Consider the following 24,838-nt stretch of genomic DNA (forward strand, 5'->3'; position numbering starts at 1 on the left):
AATACCTGAAATCACAGAAAAACACACAAACTCATAGTAAAGTCCAGAAAAGTTAATTTTAACTAAAAACTAATAAAAATATACTAAAAACTAACTAGATCATACCAAAAACATACTAAAAACAATGCCAAAAAGCGTACAAATTATCCGCTCATCATAGCGTAATCGTGCACTCACTGAATGACAGATGAAATGTATGCATCTCCGAACGCCATCTCTCCATAAATGCACTCACTAATGGCTCATCCACCCTAAACCAGTGGTCGTTGAGTATCGCGAGATGGGCCAGGCCAGCCATCTGTAGGTATGGCATGATCCTATCGTCTAATAACATATCATACTACCTCCTCATGCTTGTGATGCAGCAGTGAGCTTGCATGACAATGACAAAATTCTCTATTACAGAATAATTTAATCAAAAAATACTTTAACCAAAATTAGATTAAATTCTAATGGAACATAGTTAGTCTACTATTTAAGTCATTAATCTAACATTTCATAATTCAATTTTTTAAATAAATTTAATCATTCTAAATTCTTGTTAAATGTTTTAATGTCTACTTAATCCAACACTTTAAATCCAAATTAAATTAAATTAAATTAAACTCCACAAAATTTCTAACCTCGTTAAACTTCTAACATTAAAAACTCACAAACTCTATCCAAACCTGTTAAATCTACCCGTCAACATACTTAATCACCCCTTAACCACACATGCATTTGTGATTTCAATCTTATAACACACAACTAGCCCTATATCAATACTCGGGTACCCTCAATACTCTAACAATTATTTAAAGGTTAAAGATTCTAATAATTCTAATATTCAAGTTCTAAGCGATTTAATATTATTAATCTTTTAATACACTACAATTCCTAAATCAATGCTCTAACTACTACTTCAAGTTTAAACATTCTAATAATCAAGTTCTAATCGATTTAATATTACTGGCAATTATTTATTTCAGAAAGAAAAATCAAATAAAAGTTTAAATTTCATTTACTAACCTCTTCATGCACGCTACCAGCAATGTGCATGACTCCGTCCAACCGATATATTTGATTTGGGTCGCCTTCTATTTTCGCAGTATCAATCTTGTACTATAGATTGTCTTAATTTCTCTGGATGTTACGTGTTGGGATAGTGAAATGTAATTTGAATCAAGCAAATTCGAATTCTATATATATGGGTTTGGCACTAAATTGAATGAAGCATATTTGATTTACATTGAAATACGAATTAGGATAAATCGAATCAATCCATTTTAATTTAGTAGGATGTAATTTGAATTTAGTCAATTCAAATTACTTTGGACACAAACTTTCAGCTAATTCAAACTATCCAAATTCAGATTACTATGGGTGATATAAAATTATGTGCATTACTTAATAAAACGACTAGGACTGATTTGATTTAGTGAGAGTATTGATAAATCGATATCCCTCAATTCGATTTATATTTAGTACAATATTTTTTTATAAATCAATACACATTAAGTTGATTTATTATTATAAGTTGAATTCGAATAACACTAATTCAATTTATATAATTATATACATGGATGATTCACGTAATATTTTTTGCTTTGGGTAATTAATATAAATTTGAATGATTTTTGGTTTAATTAAGTCACCCTATATATATATATATATATATATATATATATATATATATATATTATAAGTTGAATTCGAATAACACTAATTCAATTTATATAATTATATACATGGGTGATTCACGTAATATTTTTTGCTTTGGGTAATTAATATAAATTTGAATGATTTTTGGTTTAATTAAGTCACCCTATATATATATATAATTTCAGTATTCAAATATAAGTAAGTAATGGTTTTTAATTTTTGATAATAATATCTTTTATATTAAATTTGCATTAGATTTATTGGATTGTTGTTATTGGATCCAAGCTTAGCCTAAATTGCAACCAAACAAATCTTGCGGCTCCCATGGATTTTGTGACACTGCTTTTATAATCCCATTATTATCATCTTAATTTCCACCTTCTTTATTGTTTAAACCACCGTTTCTCTTTAGCTACTGTTTATCATTCATAATCATTATCACTAATTCAATATTTTTTCTAGTTCTATTATTATTTAAAAGAATTAAAATATTTGAACACGTAATTTCCTTTTCTCTTTTTTTTTAATAAAATAAAATAACGAGAGATATGGGTTTTTGAAAGGGGAATATTAATGTAACATCAGGTCAAGTAACAATCTATAATTATAGGACACTACAAAAAATTTGGGTAAAAACGGCGGGTTTTTTGGGTAATTACGGCGGTTTGAACCGCCATTATTACCAAGTACGGCGGTTTCAAAAAACGCCGTAATTCAGAGCGCCATTTTGGTTATTACGGCGGTTTTTTAAAAACCGCCACAATTTCCTGGAGTTAAAACGGCGGTTTTCTGCTAGGTTAAAACGGCGGTTCAAACCGCCGTTATTTCCAGGTTTAAACGGCGGTTTTTTACTGGGTTAAAATGGCGGTTCAAACCGCCATTATTTCCAGGTTAAAACGGTGGTTTTTTACTGGGTTAAAACGGCAGTTCCAACCGCCGTTATTTCCAGGTTAAAACGGCGGTTTAAGGGTTGGTTAAAATGGCAGTTTAAACCGCCATTATTACCCTCACAGAATGACATTTTAGTCGGTTAAAATGGCATTTTTGAACCGCCGTTTTAACTCTAATAGTGACATTTCAGTCGGTTAAAACAGCATTTTTGAACCACCGTTTTTACCCTTACAGAGTGGCTTTTGGTTGGTTAAAATGTCATTTTTGAATCGCCGTTTTAACCCTAACTGTGACACTTTTTTATCGTTTAAAAATGCAATTTTTACCCTCGTTTTTATCGTGTTAAACAAATAATATTTATTATTAGAAATCATAATCTATAAACAAAATATTATATAACTCATAAACAAAGTATTAAACATAATATATGATTTTTTAGTATTGAAAATCAAAAGTAATAACTCTTATACAAAATATCAAACATAACATATTTTTTCAACTATAAATGTCATAACATGTAACTCTTAATACATAAAATCTCCATCATATTTCATGCTGCTCTATTGCTTGCGCCGGAAGACCTACTTCTTAACTCTTTTGGCGATGAAATCTCACTCTCTTGATTCAATTCCTACAACAAAAATATAATTTAAAAACATCATAAAAAAGAATAAAGTGCAGCACGAATAGGTGATATAGAAATTTTCATCTTTAGAGCAACAGCAGCAATGTCTAGTCCTTCAAATACATGAAGTGCAGCTTCAAAATTACCCTACTGATATTCAAGGCTTCCTAGTAAAGCTCTAGCTTCCTATGAGAAAAAGGTCATTTACTCATTTAGTTTCATCTTATAATGAAGAGACATCTCATTACCATACATTTAAAAAGCACAAATTCATTATAATAAGATAAAGCATAAATAAAATAATAAAGGTTGTGTTTTTACCTGTGAAGCTTGTTGATTAGGAACATATTATAGTCAATTGCTCCGAAATCTTATCTCCTTCTTTAGAAGCAATGTAGAAAAGTAGTGCTTGCAACTTGGACAGCACAAAATAGAAACAGCTGAATAAAGTCAGAATATTAAAATAGAAACAGCACAAATTTGAAAATTGGATTTATTTACAAGTAGACTAACCTTTGGATGAGCTCTTAAAACCAGATATAAAACTGAAGTGTATTGGCAGCATAGTTGGTACTTAGGTCTTAGGTCCCTCTTTTAAAAAAACTTGGTTGCATCCATAGAAGTTAGAACCTACTAACAAAATTGCCATCACCCCAAGCGTGACAAGTTTTGGAAGATAAGAAAATTTTGATGTTAGCGTAGGGGAGGTAAGGGAAGAATAGAATACTTCTACATCTTATGTTCTTGATGTATAACTTTTACTCGATACATTAAAGAATGAGCCCCAAAACAAATAACTTTATGAACTGCACATATAAATACAAAGAAACATACCTCCCTTAGATCTACACATGTGCATCACTTCCGCATCATGTTTCTCCACTTGTCCTTCAAATTAACCATTTTCTTTTCTTCCTTCTTAGCTGCATTCCATTGGGCATGTTTTCTATTGAATCATTTCACTGCAAAGAAAAAGAAATAATTAAGATGCCAATGCAAAGATATCAACAAGTACAAACTGAATGCCTAAACCAAGAAACCAAAAGAGATTGTAACCAAACTGAATGCAATATGACAAGAAATTGTAAGACAAAATTAATTAAAAAATATGCTTTTAATTTATCTGTTTTTGCTTTTGTGAGGATCACTTGTCCCGCAAACCTCATGTCATTCTTCTGAACCTTATTATATTCTTTTTATCAAAGTTAAACAGCAAAACTTTGTCAAAAACTTTTAAAGAACAAAGAGCAAGCTAGAAGGTAGCATTAGACACAGGGTTTGAACAATCTTTTTTGTTTCACCTATAAAAGAATAAATTTATTTAGGAAGTCACCTATAAAAATAAATGTCTTGTTTTTGAAAGAATACATTCGGTGCATGAAACTTCCAAGTTAGAAGCATACTGCCAATAAAAATAAATGCAGAACTTTAATTTTTTTAATCATTAATATAGAACTGGATACGAGTGCATTGAATTATAACGAAAAATCAGAATGAGAGGAATGAAATGAAGCAACCTAGAGGGCTAAATGCTCACCAGTTATTCTAACGGAAAATGCGAAAACAAATTTTAAGAATTGTTTAGTTTTTAAGAATAAAATTTATTATATAGGATAAACAATTCTAAGAATAAATTTTATTATATAGGATAATTTAGTCTCTATTTTCAAAGAATAGCAGAGTAATTGCCTTTCTACTATTATTTGTTACTTAACTTCCACTAAGGTCATTATCTAAGGATGATAAGTGTTTCACTTCTTATCTTACAACTATATATATCCTTTGTTTTTGAATCTCCAAACTTAAAAAAGCCTATTTGAATTTCTTGGTTATATATGACAAACAGCCCATTATTCGAGACTTTATTATATTAAGACTAGATATATACTTAATACAACAATTAGAATTATGTTAGAAACTTAGAATTATCCTCCAAGTTGAATTTTAAATAATAATGGCAAGGAGAATATGATCTTTTTTCCTTTTTCTTTTCCCCCTATAGCTGTTAGTTGATTCTTAATTTATAATAATCAAATTAGTGTTTTCCCAAAAAGAAATACTCTAAGGTAAATATAGACTGAAAAAGAAAAATTTAACAATTTATTAATTATTAAATAGGACTCATCAATACACACACAATTTATAGAGTATATAGTAAGAACGATTATGTTATGTATACATTAAAATCAGTCATCAAAGTTAGTCATCAATATAAAATACATATTAAAATATAAATATATATTGAAAAGAAATTAAACTATATATATATTTATACATAAATATATTAATGACTAATTTTAGTGTACGAATATCATTTTTAAGATAAGGATGACTCTTTAGAGAATTCAAATCTTAAAATTTGCATTCATGTACATTTTGTGTGAATCAATTAAGGAAAATGTTAACTCCACAATTTAAAAAGAAGAGGCAGCAAACAAAAATGTGTAGTCTTTTGGTGCCTTGTAAAAGAAGGCTTAATAGTTGGGCCAACTTATTGGGTTTGACAATAATGGGCCAGATATTATAAAATTGGGTCAATAACATTAAGGTAATAACCTCATTGGGCAAGTAAATTCAAATCATGTTATGAACGAGTTGTAATTCCGACAAAAAAAAATTACAAGAACGAAAAATTATTGTTATAAAGCCTGACAAGAAAAAAAAAATATTTGAGTTTTAATAATAAAAAATAATAACAGCCTCAAAGTCACAGGTAAACAATTTATATATAAACTCTCTTAGGTAACTAACATCGAATCAGCTAACTATTAGCCAATTTGTCATTAATTAGTAATTTTGATTTTTTAAATTATTATTTATTAATAATTATTTAAATTTTACTTTTTAAAAAATATAATCAATAAATATTAATTATAGTTGTTTAAAATTGACTGATTAAGAATTATTTACTTATATCTTTTCTTTGTATATTCATTGAATGGGAAACAAGAAGCAAAGAGAGTTGAAAGCCTCGTTAATTAAAAGATCTTGGTTGAAGAATGGAAATTAAGAATAGAATAGAAGTAGGTGAAAAGAGGGATATTTGCTTAGCTTGTTGGTGAGAAAAAGAAGAAATTAAAAAGCAAAGGAATGTTATAATAATTCCCATAATGAATTTCTCAACGAACAACTAACCCACACCAACAAACCTAGCCCACATTTGTTAATGCCCCCTACATCAAACACCACCTAACCTAATCCCTCATAATGAATGCCCCTTACCCTCCATTTCTCAATCCAACCCATGCCTCATTACTTTAATTAACAACCTCATATCAATATCATATTCTTTTCATACTTACATCAATGCATCATTCATCGCATCGTTTTGAAGAATTTAATATTCATATTCAGATATTATAAAAATATAGATTTTTATAAGGTTACCTATTTTTGGATTTTACTACTCGCATGTTGCTATGTTGGATCAAAACTATTTGACTAGTGTTATAGCTATTTTTATAATAACATACAATTGTATGGAATTAGTCCATAACATGTACTTAATTAAAAACATATGAAAGTGAATTATTTTATCATTTGAAATAAAAAAATCATATAAAATATGTGACTTCTATCTTCTAGGAACATTCCCAATTAATTACACCAATATATTGTTTCTATAAACATTTTATCAAATGCGCTCCTAACAAAGTACAAGCTTAAGGAAATTCCTATACAGCTTCAAAACAAGGAAACAATAATTTTATTCTATATGATTTATATAATTTTATTTTGTTATCTTCATTTGATCAGGCATTATTACATGGAAAATCTCAATAAAGAAAAAGGCTTTTAAAGTTCAAAACATTAAATATTACTAAATGCATAGAAAACACCCTTTTTTTTAATAATTTAATTTTAATATATTGTCAATATAATTTTATACTATAAAAATAATTTTATATTATATATTGTCAGTGTAATTAATAACTATTTTAGTTTTAATATTTTTTTGGATGACTATTTACTACGTGAATAATCATAAAAAAATATAATTATACAATCGTATAAAATATTTCAGTCATCAAAAAAAAATCGTATAAAATATTTTATATTGTAAATATATTAAAATTAAACTTTTTTTTAATCCAATAATGATTAGTCTATTAAATCATACAAATTTCTTTTCTCTCATAATTGCAACAGTTAGACAACTTTGAATGTAATATAAAGCCATTAAAAGTAGTCTTGTAATGGCGGTTATTTAAAAGTTTCTTATTAAATTAAGAGTGTTGCATATCAGATTGATTATTAAACAGATACAATTAAAGATTTAAAAAATTAGTCATTTAATAGGTGTTTAAACTTTTTGTTTTTATTTTTCAGTAAAAAAATTTATTTATTATTTTTTATTAGTTTTATCATTTGTTAATGAGTTTATTATCAATAATTTTTTTGATTAAATTAGACCAATTCGAAGATAGATTTTCTGTAAAAAAAAAAAAATTGAATGACTTGATCATATTTTTGAAAGATTAAGTATGAAAAAGATGAGAAACAAAATTATTAGTCAAAAACTAATAATCATCAACAAAAAACTTCGAGTTTTATTGAAAAGATATTTACACCAACACAAATTCAACAGCTCACCTTTTATAGAGGTAATCTTGATTGGTTATTAAAATCTCGTGTAATTAACACTTTCCAATAAACTTAGTCATATAATTAACTTATGATAATAGAAGGTTCCTTATATTTAGCATGAATTAGAAAAGATATTCACACCAAAGTAGAGAAAATTTTACGTAAAAACAAAAAAGTAAATTAAATAAATAAAATATAAAATCGTAATAAGGTTATCAGATTTAATACAAACAAAAACATAAAAAAACCAACTATGGTTACTTTTATCAGAAAATAAATTTCCTTAATTTTTTCTTCCAATTGAAGATATTAAGTATAATATTTTATTATTTAATTTTTTTTCTCATAACTTTTTTTGGTTCTACTTAATAATATACAATAAAAAAAATTACGCTTTACAACTTTAATTTAAGAAAAAAAAATTAACCTCAAATTTTGGCCCCAAATATTTTCGTTAAGTCTCATGTATTTAACACTTTACGATGAACTTCTTGATTGGCTATTTAATCTCGTGTATTTAACACTTCACAAATCACAATAAACTTATTCAGTAGTTCCACACTTTACGAAACTAGTATTTTTATATTAGCCCCGCAATTTATAAAAAAAAAGCAAATTTTTTAATGAATTTATTTATCTTGTATTTTAAAAATACATGTTAACATTATAAATTTAAATCTTTTTTATTAAAAATATAAAAATTTAAATTTTTAAATATTTATTTTGTATTTATTAAATAAAAAAATTAAAAATCTTCTATTAATAATAAATTTATCATGTACCTATTAAAGTATATATTAGCTAATTTTTTTAATTAAACTTAAATTTAAATCATTCTATATTACTTCAGCATTCTTAAAATTTAGAGAATAAATTACTTTTTTTATATATTATTACTAATAAATTTAAATGAATATATATTTAACACAAAAAATAAATATTTATGTATATTTTATTCAAATAAAAAATATTATATTTAAATTAAACTTTAAGTAAACAATTTATCATAATATTTTGAGTAAAATATTTTAATAAACTAAATGCAGTAAAAAATTACTTAGATCACCTAAAATGAAATTTGATACGTATATCACACAAAGCTTAAATTTATATAAATCGAATTAGACTAATTTGAATTACAACTTTTAGCAGTAAATCGAATTAGGTAGGGTAGATTTAGTAGGTAACGTTGCACTTGGAGTAGATTGAAATAGACTATTTCGATTTATATAAGTATGGGATAAATCGAATTAGATGGGTTAGATTTATGAAATCTTGGATTTTTCATGGTAAATCGTAATTCAATTTACATGTACGAAGACCTATAATCATAAATTAAAATAGGTTGATGAGATTTATTAAATTGTAGCAACATATGTAATAAAAAATTATTGTAGATTTACATATATTGCTAAAAATTTAATAAATTTGATCAACTTATTTTAATTTATGATTATAGAATTTTATACATATAAATTGAATACAACATTATCTATTAAATCTACTATATCTAATTCGATTTACATAAATTTAAACTTTGGATAATATATATATCAGATTTTATTTTAGGTGATCCAAATAATTTTTTATTGCTTTTGATTTATTGAGATATTTTGCCCTAATATTTTTATTATCATAGAACTATAAAAGTTTAGAAATACTTGGGCAATTTTATAGTACATTATTCATGCTTATTTTAAAAACTTGTTTTTCATCGAAACTTTAATATATACAGATTCATTAGATGCAAGATTATTTCATGTGTTAAAGGATATGTATAACAGACCTACTATGTAATACAAAAATGTACTTATGTATAGTAAAAGTTAGCTATTATATATTTATGTATATTGATTTTTATATATATATATATTTTAAAGTATAATAAATATCTTTTAAAATATCAAATAAATATTCTTTTACACAATAATTAATTAATCATTAATCTTTAATATACAATAGAATTATTATATAATAATACTACATAAAAAAAATCATTTATCTTTTAATTTTAAAATAATACATAACAATTGTAATATAATATAATTTTATAATAACAAAGGAAAGAATCCACGTTAGGAAGAGGGGGTGTGCATTAAATAAAACGCTACCTGATAACCTGAAGGGACACGTTGCGACCGCACGGCGCGTCCGCATAAAGTCGTTCATAGCAGAACACACACACACCCTTTCACCTTCTGTTTCTTCTTTTTCTTCTTCTTCAATTTCAATAACTCCAAACACATAAGCCGTTCCAAAACGCTGCGTTTTACTTACAATATTCCCAATTACCATTCGCCCTAATCTGATCACACCTTTTCTTTTTCTTTTTCCGGCGCCACTATGGCAATCGCCGGCGGCGCCCACACGCCGCGCTCCGAAGCTAACCTCTTCAGGTTCTGCCCCTTCTGGAGCTCCGGCAACGCTTCTTCTTCTTCTTCTCTATCTTCTTCAGCTCACAACAACCATAACCACCGCTCCGAAGGGAACAACACTGCTACTTCTGCTTCTGCGTCTTCTTCTTCTTCTTCTTCTTCTGCCAAAACAGTGTCGGCGGTGGCGAGGTCGCTGTTCCCTCCACGTCGAAGGCTCCGTCTCGATCCTTCAAGCTGCCTCTACTTTCCATGTAAATTCTGAATTTCGCACTTGTATTGATTTTCTCTCTCTACGTTGACTTTTGACTTTTCTGCTCTCCTTGAATTTGATTTTAGTTTACTTTCACAATTTGTCAATTCGTTGAGTTTTCTTGGATTGAAATTCAGCTCTTTTACTTTGCAAGCATTTTAATTTTAATTTTGTTTCTTTTTTGGGATATTTGACCTTATTAGTTATTATTATCTGCAAAGGAAATGGAATTGTGGTTTTTATTTTCAATGGTTAAGAAAAGGATATTATATTTTTTTAATAGTATTATTTTTAATCAACTGCGTCACGTGTGTGTAAAATGATAACATAAACGATGAAATTGATATCTTTCATTGGGAGCTCTCAGAAATGGATTAAAGACACTAAAAAGTAAAAAACCAAATTTTATAGCTAAATATAAACTATAAATAATGATAGATGGGAAATTTAGAATAAACAATTGTGTTTTTCCCCCTTCCCGTCCGAAAAAAAAAAATAAGAAAATTCTTTGTTAATGATTAATTACTGAATTTGGGTTTTTGTATGTTATTTCAGATGAACCGGGGAAACAGGTTAGGAGTGCGGTTCGTTTGAAAAACACAAGCAAGTCGTATGTTGCTTTCAAGGTATATTGTTTCTGTGGACTCATCTGGTGTGTCTCTAATGTGGCTTCACTGGCTTCAGAAGTATCTATGCTTTTTTTTCACTTGTCGTGGTTCTCTGAGCATTGAACACCGACACACATCAGGACAAGGACGAATTTATATATAGATGGACCTGTCTCCCTTGTGTCAGCTTTTGTGTAACTCTGTTTGTGATGTGTCATGTTTCACCAATAAAATTGGGGGAAAATATCAAAATATTAGGATGTCTAGTTTTAACTAATTAATTCATTTTTTGTTCCTTTTACACATGTTCTGTTTATGTTGTTGTCTTACTGGCTTCTGAAATAACCCTTTTTTTGGTTTCAGTTTCAAACTACGGCACCAAAGAGTTGTTACATGAGGCCTCCTGGTGGTATTATTGCTCCTGGTGAAAGCTTGATTGCAACCGGTAATTTTCATTTTCGAAAGGAAAATTGATTATCAGCTTTCTTAAAATAATAATAAAAAAGTTTATTTATGTCAATGTTCCTTTCCAAATTTGGTTGTCAGTGTTTAAGTTTGTGGAGCAACCTGAGAACAATGAAAAGATGTCAGACCAGAAGAACAAGGTGAAGTTCAAAATCATGAGTCTCAAAGTGAAAGAAGGAGTGGACTACGTACCTGAGCTGGTATGTTTTGTACCTTCTCATATCATATTTTAGTACCATCTCAGTGAAGAGAGTGGGAGAGGGATGATAGGAATCGGGATTTCTTTGTTGCAAAAGATGAATGTAAATTTAATGGTTTTATTCAGTATCATAAAGGTAGATTTACCAAGTGTTGTGTCTTTTCAAAAAACTATAACCCAATAGAGCTCCAAAACTTACATTGGGCATCAAATAGAATGATTAACGTTCAAATGTCGCGATTGTGTGTGCTGCGGCATCCCATTTTAATGTCAATGTGGACTATTATCACAGTAATTTTGATAGTAAGCCCCAATTTTGTTAGTTCCTTGTAGAAGAATTCATCTTGATATTATCTATACCTATATTATCATTGATTGCCCAAGAGCTGAAACGGCTATATTGTTCCCTCCTTTGAAGCCTTGCATGGAGCATGGATTTTATTTCTTTAAGCCAGGAAAAGATAACTCAACTCAACATGGGTTGCTTCTTAAGTTGGCAATCAGCTTTCTTTGGAGAATTCGAAGGACTCATAATGTGCAGACATTTCATTACTGGTTAATGTAAATTGGGAAGAGACCTAAAATAGTTTGATATGAAGGGTTATAAGTTGAGTTGACTAGATATTATTTTTATTGCCTGCTTGGACCTTGGAAAATACAAACTTGTTTCAATTGACTTGACGTGTTCTTGCCCATGGTTTTATCATAAATGGTCATTATGGTCACCTTTTACGGCGAAGGAAAAAGTTTGACCAAAAGAATTAGATAGAGGCTGAGAGTATGTGTATGGGTCAGAGGAACAGAAACAGAGACTTCACACAGAATCCAGACTTTAGAAAGATCCAGAGATATATCTTCACATGCTTAGATGACGCTTTTCTGTAATTCATGTGTGTATCAAGCAGTTGTAATAGGTTGTTGTTGCTTGAATGTTAAAATTTCTTCCCTTTCAGAACCAGTTAATGTTCAGAAACGGATTTTCTTGCAGTTTGACGAACAAAAGGATCTAGTCTCAGTGGAACGAATCTTGAAGGTTGTATTTATTGATCCAGAAAGGCCTAGTCCTGTAAGTCAAAATTATCTGTGTAGTGAAACTATCTCAATATAGTATTGATGTGCAATGGTAACGGCAAATTGGTATTTTTAGGCTTTGGAAAAACTGAAGAGACAGCTTAATGAAGCTGATACTGCAGTTGAGGCTCGAAAGAAGCCGCCTCCTGCGGAGGCAGGTCCTCGTGTTGTAGCTGAAGGACTTGTAATTGATGAATGGGTATGTAAAATCTTCTGACTATATTCCATTTCAATGTTATCTAACATTAATTTTGTATTTCACATATCTTTTACCTTCTAAATTTCCTCCAAATGTGTATAGAAAGAAAGAAGGGAGAGGTACTTGGCCAGGCAACAAGTTCAAGCAGTAGATTCAGTGTGAAAAGCAATTTGTTCTTCCAGTTAGTGTTTTTGCTCAGAGGAAGATGCCTGGTTGCTATGATATAGGATGATTCATTATATTATAATTGGAATAGGTTGTGAAAATATTTGGCTTTTTTTGGAGGAGCATTCCGAGGTGTACATAGTAGAGTTTGCTTGTTTGTTAAATAAATATAAGTCTCACTCACTTCCATCTTCTTGTGAAATGATGATCGTTGTTTAAATAATGGATTATTCATGAACATATCATTCTTTCGTTGTGCTTCTATGTTATGATGAAAACATAAACAAGTACACTCACCTCTGTAATATCTGCATCAAATGAAATTCTCACTTGTGCATGCTTGTTTGATTCTGAGACATTTTTTGTACAAGTTCTCTTGAAGGTTAATGGCTAGTTTTCTTGGAAGCATGTTTAACAATTTGTCTTAAGTTGCAAATACCAGCATGCATTGTAACTTTCAATGCAGTTTTTCAAGCATAAAAAACCATTTAAAACAGTGCTCATATGAAAAGGAAGGGCAGAAGGAATGAGGAGGGAAAATAGATATAATTAAATAAAAACCTAAACTAGAGCAGATTCTGTACATATGTATAGCCTGAACATGAAAAAGGAAAATGATATTTATACACTCAAATTAATTGTACAATTATAGTTATCGAAAGAGAATGAATATCATATATCTTCTGGGAGGTGAAAATTCTGTGAACCGAAGATTTGATGAGTGTTGGTTTGAATAAAGAGTGCTAGGCCACACTTGCTGCTGTTGAAGGAACTCCACAAGGGGAAAGTGATTGTTCCTGATACTGTCTTCTTTGGAGGAAGGTCTACCACATTGCATAGCTTTTCAAGTTTTCTGACAACATAGTCATTGGAAAGAACACGACCTTTGTTCTCCCCTCTTGGGCAGTCAGTGACCAAACCGTTTTCATACAATGCCACCATCACAGCTACACCATTGCTGTCCACTTTCATCCTCAATGCACCTGTCAGCATTACTTCCAATGCATCTGATGTAGGCCTTCTGAAAGTTGCCTGATACAAACAGTTTCCTCAAATGTTAAACTACATAAACTTTTGTTGCAATATTGATTTTCTAAGAAACTTAGCATGAGATTTGGTTTGCATTTTTATTTTCTGATTTTATTTTTAATATATTTTGTTTTTAAGATTTTATAAAAAAAAGGAAAACAGGAGATGAAAAAAAAATATACTTTCTTTTATTAATGGCAAGTATGAATGATTTAAATGGAATGGATGACTAATGATTGATTTGAAGCCCTATGGATGATGAAAAACACAGAATTTGTCCTATTTCCTACTAAACCCATAAAAACATGATTTTGGCATATTAATATTGATTTGGTGAGCAAGTGGCGTCCCACGTTGTTGCGTGAAATGATGACATTGTGATTGAAAAATCCATTATGTCAACATCTAAGGTCCATTAACATATGATGTAAATTGTAATGACTCTTTTGGAAAAGTACTGCCAACTCTTAATTTAAAGTTGCCATTAACGTCGATTGTTTTTAAGTGATCATTGACTATAAGTCAAAGCGTTGGCACCATATCTTTTTGGTGCCATGTACATAGTAATTTAATTTCTTGTTTAAGAAAGGAATCAACAAATTAAAAGTAGATCATGGATAAAAGCATGTATCCTAGTAAAACATTATTTCTAGCATATCATCAAAAACGTTACAGGTAATGCTCTTCTTATTCCAATTTCAAGAAGGAAAAACATAATTCCATGATAAGAAACCATTGTTCCGAATCTTAAAAATAATTATTAAAACAATTAACAATTACTTTATTATGAAATTACCACTGAATTAATGTACGTGCATGCATGAATTGATTAATTTATTAACCAACCTGGAATGTAGGAGCAGGGAACCTGGGTACAGAGTTGATGGCTTCAATGAGGGCATTCTCGTCATTTCCTATGCAATGGGCCTGGCCTTGGACTATGACCTGTGGTGTGAATATGGTATCAAGCCCAAGGGCCTGAACGTAAGCTTTTTGTCTAACCGTCCACTGGCTTGATCCAAATGGGTCCTTCCAGCCCACATAGTCCCAATAATCCACGTGGTAGGCCAGAAGCACCACCGGAAAGCCCAGCTGGAAGTCCCCCCTCCCCAGCCGCGACAGCACCAGGTCTGCCGCCGGCGATGTCCCGCACCCCTGGGACGTGAACATCTCCACCATCACCGGGCCCGCCGCCGCTACGCCGCCGTCCGCCGCCGTACCCTCCGCAACCCCGCCGTTGTGGAGGTGCTTTCCGAAGCATGATGACCAGAGTGCCCGCGGCGCCATCAGATGGAATTCGAATGGTGGCTGCCGCCGGAGAATGCGGTGGCGAGTCACGAGAGATGTTGTTGTATGTGCGCACGTGCGCCGCACGTGTGTGTATGTTGAGAGTTGAGAAAGATGGGGATGAATATGAATGATGAAAGAGAGAGAGGGAGAGAGAAAGAAAGAAACAGAGAAAGGGTGGGAATGAAAATGGTAAATAAGAGAGAGGGTTGAATATGGGGAGTTGGGGGGTGGAGAGAAGAAGGTGGCGAAGAAGATGCTCAGACTTGCTGTCAACTCTTTTTTGTGGCTTTGTTATGTTTTTGTTACTTCTTAGTTGTTTCATTGGCAACACAGCTTATTATTTTGTGTTACATGTTACAACCAATAACTATTACAAGTTTTGTTACTAATTTTGTAGTAACAATTTCATGGATGTTAATGACCCCGGTTTAAAAATAAATAAAATTTGGTTAAAATTTAAATAGACTAAGAACTATCCAGATATATACAAACAAATAAAAATTCATACATTTTGAAGTGATCTTGTCACGTCAAACAATATAAGACTAACTCATAATACAATATAATAATATATACTAAAATAAATTATTTTAATTAACAACACAAATGTAAAGATATATGTTCCTGCATCATTTTTCGTGAGTTTGAAAGAGCTCCTGCATTATCCTGAGTTGAAAAATGCTCATCTTGTATCGGTAAAAGATTTTATTGGTGAATGTATTTGGTCTTAAAAGATGTGAAAAGACATAGTTCAACTTAATTCTTTTGACCATCTACATGTTGTAATGGAGTTAATACGATATTCTTGCCATTTTTGATAAAGGAGTATGTATTTTTGAAACAATTATGAATAGCTCGATGATCATATTGTCAAGGACATCCTAACAGTAAATGACATGTGTCCATCGGGATGACATCACACCATACTTTATCCTTGTATTTGCTTCCCATAAAAAATTGGACAGAAAAGGCTTTGTTACTTTAACTTTATTCTCCTTTTTTAACCAATGCAACTTGTAAGGATGAGGATGTAACTCGGTTGAAAGCTTTATTTTGTCTACCATATAATTTGAAATAACATTTTTACAACTTCCGTTATCTATGATGACTTTGCAAACCTTCTCTCCAACAGTGCATCTTGTGTGAAAGATGTTGTGGCGTCGCCAACTCTCATCTTCTGTTACCCTTGCAGTATTTAAGTTTCGACAAACTACTAAAGCTTCTCCACAATCGGTTAGAACTTCTTCAATAGCATAGTCAACCTCACATTTCTCTTCTTTCTCCTGGATTGGTTCTTCGTTAACCTTTTTCTCAACAAGAGTGATAACCCTTCTGTTTGGACAATCATCAACAATATGCCCAAAATCTTGACATTTGAAGCATTTCTTACCTGATGATCTACGCTCCTTGTTGCTTTTAAAAGATCATGTCTTCATTTCTTGTTGAATATCAAGGATGACTTATTTGTCCTTCGGCGACCGAGTGTTATTTCTTTGTGTTCTTTGTTTTTCAATCTTTAATGACAGCCTAACGACATCATACAAGATCCAAAATGGTTGCAGCTGAACGACATTAGAAATTTCTGTGTTTAGTCCTCAAAGATAATGAGCAATTGTTTGTTCTACAGATAATGACTTTTGTCTCAAATTATGAAATTTGATGAAAGTGTCTTGCTTGTAATATTCAGGAAGGAACTTGTGTTTGAGCTCATGACGCATTTTATCCCATGTCTTAATCTTTCTTCTTCTTTCTCTTTCTCTCTAACGCTTGAGATTCTCCCACTATACTAACACATGCTTCTTCAACTTGATTGCTACAAACTTCACACACTTGTTATCTGGAAAGTCTTTTAACTCGAACATTCTTTTCACTATGCAAAGCCAATCAATGAAATCATCAGGTTGGAGTCTCCCTTCAAACTCAGGAATATAAATTTTGATTCTCAAGTCTTTAGCTTTGTGAGTCGTGTTGTGTCGTACTCTTTGTGTGGATAAATCTTCAGACGAAGAAGAATAATGAAATGGATTTGTATTATCTTCTTCACTAGAAAAATTGTCATCACTCTGCTTGTCATGATTATTTTGAGCAGCTTCATATTTTTCAAGTTGCGCGCTCTTGCAACTCCTTAACTTGATGGTGTAACTTCTCCATTTCAATCTCTTAAGTAGTTTTACGCTTTGGATCCATCTTTTACTACTATGCAATGAGGTTGATGCTTGGATGTCGATGTTATGATGATGATGATGCACAATGATGATGGGAATGCATCAATGATGATAATGATGGGAATGAAAGAAGATAATCACCAACAGAAAAGGCATTAAAATAAGAGAAAAGAACGATATTATTCGAAACTTCGCAGCAGACAATCCGTACTGACGACAACTTGTACCAACAGCGAGAGAACTGCACCTAAAACCGTACCCACGAACCAAATAAAATTTTACTAGAGCAAGTCGAGGACCGACCTTGCTCTGTTACCAAACTGACGCTGGGACATTATTTGGGTCACCAATTTTGACGAGATTAACAACCACACTATGGTGAAAATAGGCAAGAATCCATCTTGGTTAGCTAAGTCAAGGATGCACCTCTTACTCTCAAATCCAAACTTCTATTATTGTTTGGCCAACTGTGAAACCTGAACTATGTATCAAAACTAAAGAATGATTATTAACTATTCTTGATCTTTGTACATTTGCTATCCTCTACACCCCCCTCAAACTCAAGAGAGGGTTGTCTGCCACTCTGAGTTTGAATTTCAGACGATCAAATGTGACCGTTGACAATGGTTTAGTCAGAATGTCAGCATTTTGTTCATTGTCCGAAATGTGCATAACATGAAGCTCTTTAGTGTTAATCTTGTCTCTCACACATTGAATGTCTAATTGAAAATACTTAGTCTTATTGTGGAGGTTGAAGTTGAAAATCGTTGAGGAGTTTGAGTAGCAGATCAATTTGTTTGGGATTGAGAAGGAGAAGAAAAGTTGTGATCAAATCGGTGAAAGCAATGCTATGCCATATGTCCAAGTTTTTCACAAACTTGGCATTGTGACTGATTGGATGGAACGAAACCTCTGCCACCTCTTCTAAATCTACTACCCCTTCCTATTCTTCCACCAAAAGAAGACTGGGTCAGATTTGTTTGCATATAAAGAGATTCAGGTTTCCTGAATTTGGCAAGCATATCTTCACGAGAAAGGACCAGATTCTCAATTTCAGTAAGAGAATATGTCTTTGACTTAGCATTAACAGTGGTTAAAAGCGATTCATAGTCTTCATTTAATCCGTCTAAGATGATGTCAATGTGTTCTTCAGATGAAACAGGGCTTCCCAATGCAACAAGAGAGTTAGTCAAGTTCTTGATCTTCGAAATGTACTATAAAACTGACAATCTATGTTTATTGATCTGTTTCAATTGCTTCTTGATCTGTTTGATATTGTATGTGGTGAATTTGACAAAGTAATCTTTAATTATGCTCCAAATTTTATGAGAGAATGCACCCGACCATCTTGGTTGCAAAATCGGGTTCTATAGACGCAAGAAGAAAGGAAACCAAATTGTTATCTACTTGGCACCATCGTTTGTAGGTAGGTGATTCTGTTCCAGCGAATTTGTCAGCGGCTGATACAAATTGCAATGGGATTGACTCCTTTAAAAGATGACTCTCCAAATCTTTTTCCCTTATTGTAGCGAAAGCTTGTCGTTGCCATGTCTTGAAGTTCTTCTCTCCAAGCTTGTTTGGAATAGGATTTTGAAAAGATTTGGGGATGAAAATTGAAGGAAGAGATAAAGCATTGTTAGACGTAGGTTCAGCCTAGGCTCTTGATACCATGAAGTGATCTTGAGATAAGAACATGTATGCATAAAAGATCTTAATGAACAAAGGAAAAAAATTATGCAAAGAAACCCATAAAGCAAGTATAGGAAGCACACAATAAAAAATAAATTGTATCCATATTCTATTCGTACTCTCTCCTTTTACACTTTATATTGATATATATTCAGTCACTAAGAGCCCAAGCCAAAACTACTATTATTACTTGGCTAACTGTGAAACCTAAACTATGTATCAAAAGTAAAAAATTATTATTAACTATTTTTTATCTTTGTACATTTGCTATCCTTTACTTCTTAAAATATCAAAACCTCACTCCCCTCAATTGAAACACCTTTCCACACCTCTATTCTTTCTTGATCACGTAGCTTGGGTCTTTCCAAACATCACCGTCGCCGTCGTAACAAGAAACGCGACGTCGTTGTCATCTACTGTCCTCTCACTCAATCTCTCTTTCTTCAGTGCATCATTCTTTAACGCCCGTCGTCGGTAATTTTACCGTCTTTTTCAATATATAGCCAGCATTGACGTCTATCAAATCACAGCAATAACATCTCAAAAGTGTAACTCTTAAATCACACAAATATTACCTCAGGTAAATTAGTACCAACAATTCCTAAAATAACTCATAATAAAGAATAAACCCTAATCGAAAAACTAATAGCAATACTGACAATATTGCTAGTAATACTGACAATACATGATTATGTATTAATATTGAGAATTATTTTATATTATGAATTAGATTTGTATTAATATATTGAATATTTTTTAATTTTCCTTTTTTTTTTGAAAAATACACGAAGATTTTCAAAAGATTCAATCTCCCGGATTTAATACTCACCGGAGAATAAAAATGAAATTTACTTATTTGGGAGAATTATTTACTTTGTGTGTCTATAGTACTCAAAAAATTAGTCATTAAGAATATCCTGGTATTAAAAAAAAAAACTCGTTACCTGTCACGGATAATGAATATTTTATGAAACTGAGAACGGTAAATGGATCGGAGTTCTGTTTCTACTTCATGGACATCCGTTACTATTTCTAGTTAGCACTCTTCAAATACATTCTATGGATATCCATTTAATTCACCTATCAAGAACCTCTACAATTCCGAATTTCCACTATTATTACTTATTAGTAAATTAAAAAGGTAATTATATATTGAACACTTTCTACACAAAAATGTGGTAATAGTAAATATATATAGCTAATAATTTGTTAGCTACTGCTATATTTCTAATTATTTAGATTAGTTACTTGTAATTTAAGTTACTGAAATAGCTAATTAAATCCTGGCTCAAAATACTGGAACACGCCATATAATTTCATGATCAATTATATATATGAAGTTATGAACTCATGCATGGCTCAAAATATTTAGTTAAATCCAAATATAAATTTCTCTGTGATTTGATGTACCGAAAAGCGTTTCAAGCTCAAATAAAAAAGACTCTAGATATAATACTTCTTGTTTTTCTCCTCAGCTATTGGAACACGTGGATTTTTAGCAATTATCTTATCTACTCTCTATTTATTTTTATTTTTGTGGAACACTCAAAAGACTCCAAATAATGCGACAAACTTGATCTAATAAGCAATGAACAAAGATTTTGTAAGTAAAACAAAATACAATACAAAAAGTGTAGAATAAATTATTTTTTAATAATTAAGAGTTGTGTGTAAATAATTTTTATAATCTAAAAGTATTATTAGGTTTATAATTTTCGTTATATATATAGTTATAGATTTTTTTTGGTGTCTACCCTTTTTTTTGGTGTCTATATATAGTTATAGATTATGGTTAAGTTTGTAAGTATAGAATTTAGTTACATATTAAAATTAGTATGAATAATATTAATTAAATTGAGCAGAGTGAGAAGTAGACAAAATTCACCCGACAAATCCACAAATTACAGAACACGTGTTCATTTGTGATTTGTACAACATAGTCTAATTAAGATCAGCATGTACATGTAAAAAACTTATCCTTACATGCATGTTCCACATAATAGCTCCAAGCTTACGTCTATATGCAATATAATCCATATACGTGGCTAATCCATTAGCACCAACCCCTTCTTGACATGAAATCTATTAATTCTCCACCACCACTACCTTACCTTTTTAAATCCACGTCTACAAGCACTTCATTCTCACTCTCACTACTATATCATCACCATGTTAGAAGGCAAGGCAGTGATTGGTGAGACCGACATGCTTAAAACCATGCAGCAAGATGCACTTGATTTAGCATCAAAGGCACTTGATTCCTTTGATGTCACTGACGCCATTGAGATTGCTCGCTTTATCAAGAAGGTAATAATAAACCAACTTTACTACTTCAACTCCCTTCATTATTAATAAAACTCTCACTTCCATTACTATTTCATCTATGTATTAATGTATAACTACTTTATGGTTAGATATGTTTGAGATATATCAATTCATATATTTCAATATTTAAACTTTTGAAAAAAATAATATTATGACATTAATCTTTGTTGAATTCTAAAAAAAAAAAAATTTGGCATAAAGCTAAAAAAAAGGCGTATATAAAAGTTGAAGCAAAATTTAAAAAAGGTTCATAATAAATATAATAACAAGATATATTTATTTTTAATGTCCTAATTTTGTCAAACAAATGCTATTTTATTAGTGGATGGAAGGAGTAATTAGAAATGAACTTCAATATATTTTGAGAGTTAATTGATTTTGAACTTTGTTAGGTAGGCAATGATTTTTGTGAATAATGTGTTTAAAATTGACCCAATAAAGTAAAAACATACTACACCCCAAATTACTTACCTAAATCTTAATATTAGAATAATCATTCGCACATCTAGTGAATTGAACATTCGATATATCCATTATTCACATTGTTTAGTATTTTCATTATCTACCTATACTTTTCTATTGAGTTTATCATGGATATATGAAACTAATTACTAGTATTTCCTTGTTATTAGCTTAACAATAATGTTTTTGACATTTATGATTTTTATATGATGTTGTAGGAATTTGACAAGAGTCATGGAACTGGATGGCAATGCATTGTAGGAACAGATTTTGGTTCATATGTGACACATTGTTATGGATGTTTCATCTATTTTGGAATTGGAAATTTGGCCATTTTGCTCTTTAGGGGCTCTGCTGGTCCTGAGGCACAGGAAAATCACTTCTCAGCAATAGAGGCAGCAAAACCATAACAACTTTCTTTTATTACTTCTATTTTTAATTTTTATATTGTTTCTTGGTCATTACTTTTATAAATTTCTTTGTTAATGTGCTGTTGAAGATTCTGGAGATGAAAATTTTTGTAGTAGTTTACTAAAATCATCACTTAGCCAAATTTAGATATATTATTTGTATTGCAAGAGATCTAGACTTGTGTATGTTAAGAAGTAAGAATGATTTTTAAATCATTATGGATACTTTTTTATAATTAATTTTGTAACTATGAAAATTTAAATTTTAATTGGTATGTGTTATTACAGATATAAAAATATTCTGCATTATTAATTAATCATATATACCAAGGATTTGGATAAATTTTTAAATAATGGATAAAAGAGTTAGCTATAATTATTAACATGACTATATATGATTGAATGATATTGTAAAGTTATTACATATACCAAATTAAATTAGATCTATTGAATATATTCTTAGATTAATATTTTTTTAAATATACAAAATAAAAAAAACATTTTACCGAAAAATAAAGAAAAGAAATATATCTGTCAAAAATAAAAATAATTAAGTTTGATTAATTCATCCATTCACTAAAACAAGTATTGAGAGTTTAAATTATATTCTTTACCGTGACGGATCCAGAAAATTTTGATAATGGGAGCGAAATATATATAACATGATAATAATTTTTATAATAAAAATATTATGTTTACATAAAAAATTAGTTATCAAATTATCTACTATAAATTTGTGTATGAATACACATATTATTTAACTTATTTTTAATGTGTATTTTGTATTTCAAAATTTGTATTTTAAGATTTATTCTGTACAAGTAATTATTTTATGTATATATAGCATAATTATTGTTATAATTATATTTTGTTATTGTAAAATATGATTAGGTTTCAAAATATCTAATTACAAATTAAAATACTAAAATAGTAATTTAAATAATAACATATAATTTTAATTTTAATTTTTTATATTTCATATTTTAAAACCTTGATAATATAATTAAAATGTGTTTTTTGTATATGTCATTAAATAATCATTTAAAACTCAACTTTCATACAATTAGCTCTTGATGATATTCGTAGTTGAAAAAATTCATTTAATTAGTGTAGTTATTATGAAAAAAATTAAAACTAATTTTAAAAGAAGAAATACAAATGGATAGATAATATTCTTTCGAGTTGATTTCTAAAAAAGAACATCAATCTTATTTAAATTTAAAACTTGATCATTATAATGGACATTTAATATGAAGTTCTCAAATTGACTATCAAGTGTCGAAAGTTAAATAAAAAATTATTGTGGAGTCAAATTTAATAATTTAATAGGAGCAAATAAATATATACTATTCAATAAAATTTTAAATTCTAGTGGTGTGCTTACCCCCTCATCATGAAGAGTGAATCTGTCCCTAATTCTTTATTTATATATATATATATATATATATATATATATATATATATATATATATATATATATATATATAATATATATATATATAATAAGTTATTGATCATCAAATTTAAATTTATGACGAATTAATTTTTTGGTCTATCAAACTAAAAAATTCGGTAAAAGAAAAATGACAAAAGATTTTCTTTGTAAGCGAATAAACAATGACTACTATAATCTAATAAATACTAAAATAAAATTTCCATTGAAGATGAAAGTGCATAACTATTTTAATGAACTTATTGCACAATCATGCTAAGGAAATTTGCGTAGATGCGGTAACCATCCCTTGTCACGCGATCTATTACTAATTTACTATAATACGTGCGTTTAGTACGTAGGTAAGTTAATTAAGGCTAAATGGAGATGTGTAGACCAATTAAGTTAAATTCACGCGTAACTAATTAATTATTATAATTAAATTCAAAAATTGTCTCATTCTATATATATTCCCAGGCCCCATCATATACCAATCATGCCACAACAGTACTTTCTATGAAATCAGCATATTCTCTCATTTTGCCTTCACAAATCAGAACCACAAAAGAGAAAAGGAGCCCTCACGTGTCATCCATGGGTCCCACACACCAGCCTCTAAACAGGTTAGTTTCCAGATACATGCTCCCTATTTTTTGGGGGAAAATTTTTTTAAATATGGTTTAATTGAAATTGAGAGGTACCTATTATTATATTTTAATAAAAAATATACATGTGTACAACAAATTACTTATAATATATTTTTATATAAATATATTATTTAATTAATATATATTTATACGAATAACTAATTTAATAATTAATTTTAACATGTACAACATTTTAGATAAAATTAGCACAAACTAATTTGATTTTTGAAGATATTACGAGTTAATTTTTTTTAAACAATAATAAAAAAGTGTAAGATAAAGTTAGTTACGTTTTATACTCTAATTACAAAAA

The 24,838-nt window shown here is 30.0% G+C and overlaps 3 protein-coding genes and 1 long non-coding RNA gene across 6 annotated transcripts; 2 read left to right on the forward strand and 2 right to left on the reverse strand.

The window, feature by feature from the left end:
• Positions 1 to 2,946: 2,946 nt before the first annotated feature.
• LOC112707342 (uncharacterized) lies at positions 2,947 to 4,132 on the reverse strand. 2 transcript variants are annotated; one of them, XR_003156038.3, is made up of 4 exons: positions 3,992 to 4,132; positions 3,671 to 3,790; positions 3,479 to 3,572; positions 2,947 to 3,163 (listed from the first exon to the last, which is right to left on the reverse strand). It is a non-coding gene; the product is annotated as an uncharacterized lncRNA (long non-coding RNA). The 2 variants fall into 2 exon arrangements; XR_003156037.3 differs by having other exon boundaries at positions 3,671 to 3,787; positions 3,992 to 4,126.
• Positions 4,133 to 9,810: 5,678 nt separating this feature from the next.
• On the forward strand, positions 9,811 to 13,413 carry LOC112707343 (vesicle-associated protein 4-1). Of its 2 annotated transcripts, XR_011864831.1 has the most exons (8): positions 9,811 to 10,370; positions 10,925 to 10,995; positions 11,341 to 11,422; positions 11,524 to 11,642; positions 12,060 to 12,531; positions 12,630 to 12,707; positions 12,789 to 12,911; positions 13,014 to 13,413. XR_011864831.1 is itself a non-coding variant. In XM_025759033.3 (7 exons), exons 1-7 carry the CDS (start codon positions 10,088 to 10,090, stop codon positions 13,071 to 13,073), a joined length of 816 nt encoding a protein of 271 aa, XP_025614818.1. In that variant the 5' UTR covers positions 9,811 to 10,087; the 3' UTR covers positions 13,074 to 13,413. The 2 variants fall into 2 exon arrangements, 1 of the variants encoding a protein (XP_025614818.1); XM_025759033.3 differs by lacking the exon at positions 12,060 to 12,531.
• A 190-nt stretch (positions 13,414 to 13,603) lies between these two features.
• Positions 13,604 to 15,740, reverse strand: LOC112707344 (uncharacterized). The gene is made up of 2 exons (XM_025759035.3): positions 14,952 to 15,740; positions 13,604 to 14,108 (listed from the first exon to the last, which is right to left on the reverse strand). The coding sequence occupies exons 1-2, from the start codon at positions 15,390 to 15,392 to the stop codon at positions 13,749 to 13,751; spliced, it is 801 nt and encodes a 266-aa protein (XP_025614820.2). The 5' UTR covers positions 15,393 to 15,740; the 3' UTR covers positions 13,604 to 13,748.
• Positions 15,741 to 21,262: 5,522 nt separating this feature from the next.
• Positions 21,263 to 22,662, forward strand: LOC112708431 (uncharacterized). Its single transcript, XM_025760587.2, has 2 exons — positions 21,263 to 21,556; positions 22,255 to 22,662. Exons 1-2 carry the CDS (start codon positions 21,419 to 21,421, stop codon positions 22,444 to 22,446), a joined length of 330 nt encoding a protein of 109 aa, XP_025616372.1. The 5' UTR covers positions 21,263 to 21,418; the 3' UTR covers positions 22,447 to 22,662.
• The last annotated feature ends 2,176 nt before the right edge of the window (positions 22,663 to 24,838 follow it).

This window comes from Arachis hypogaea, chromosome 8, assembly GCF_003086295.3.
Source record: "Arachis hypogaea cultivar Tifrunner chromosome 8, arahy.Tifrunner.gnm2.J5K5, whole genome shotgun sequence".
Taxonomy (NCBI): Eukaryota; Viridiplantae; Streptophyta; class Magnoliopsida; order Fabales; family Fabaceae; genus Arachis; species Arachis hypogaea.

Excerpts from the sequence above, each read along its gene's own strand:
- LOC112707343 (XM_025759033.3), top strand. The coding sequence starts at position 10,088 with ATGGCAATCGCCGGCGGCGCCCACACGCCGCGCTCCGAAGCTAACCTC. Across the intron at positions 10,371-10,924 it reads AAGCTGCCTCTACTTTCCAT|ATGAACCGGGGAAACAGGTT; the intron begins GTAAATTCTGAA and ends ATGTTATTTCAG. Across the intron at positions 10,996-11,340 it reads AGTCGTATGTTGCTTTCAAG|TTTCAAACTACGGCACCAAA; the intron begins GTATATTGTTTC and ends TTTTGGTTTCAG.
- LOC112707344 (XM_025759035.3), bottom strand. The coding sequence starts at position 15,392 with ATGGCGCCGCGGGCACTCTGGTCATCATGCTTCGGAAAGCACCTCCAC. Across the intron at positions 14,109-14,951 it reads TCCCTGCTCCTACATTCCAG|GCAACTTTCAGAAGGCCTAC; the intron begins GTTGGTTAATAA and ends TGTTTGTATCAG.
- LOC112708431 (XM_025760587.2), top strand. The coding sequence starts at position 21,419 with ATGTTAGAAGGCAAGGCAGTGATTGGTGAGACCGACATGCTTAAAACC. Across the intron at positions 21,557-22,254 it reads TTGCTCGCTTTATCAAGAAG|GAATTTGACAAGAGTCATGG; the intron begins GTAATAATAAAC and ends ATGATGTTGTAG.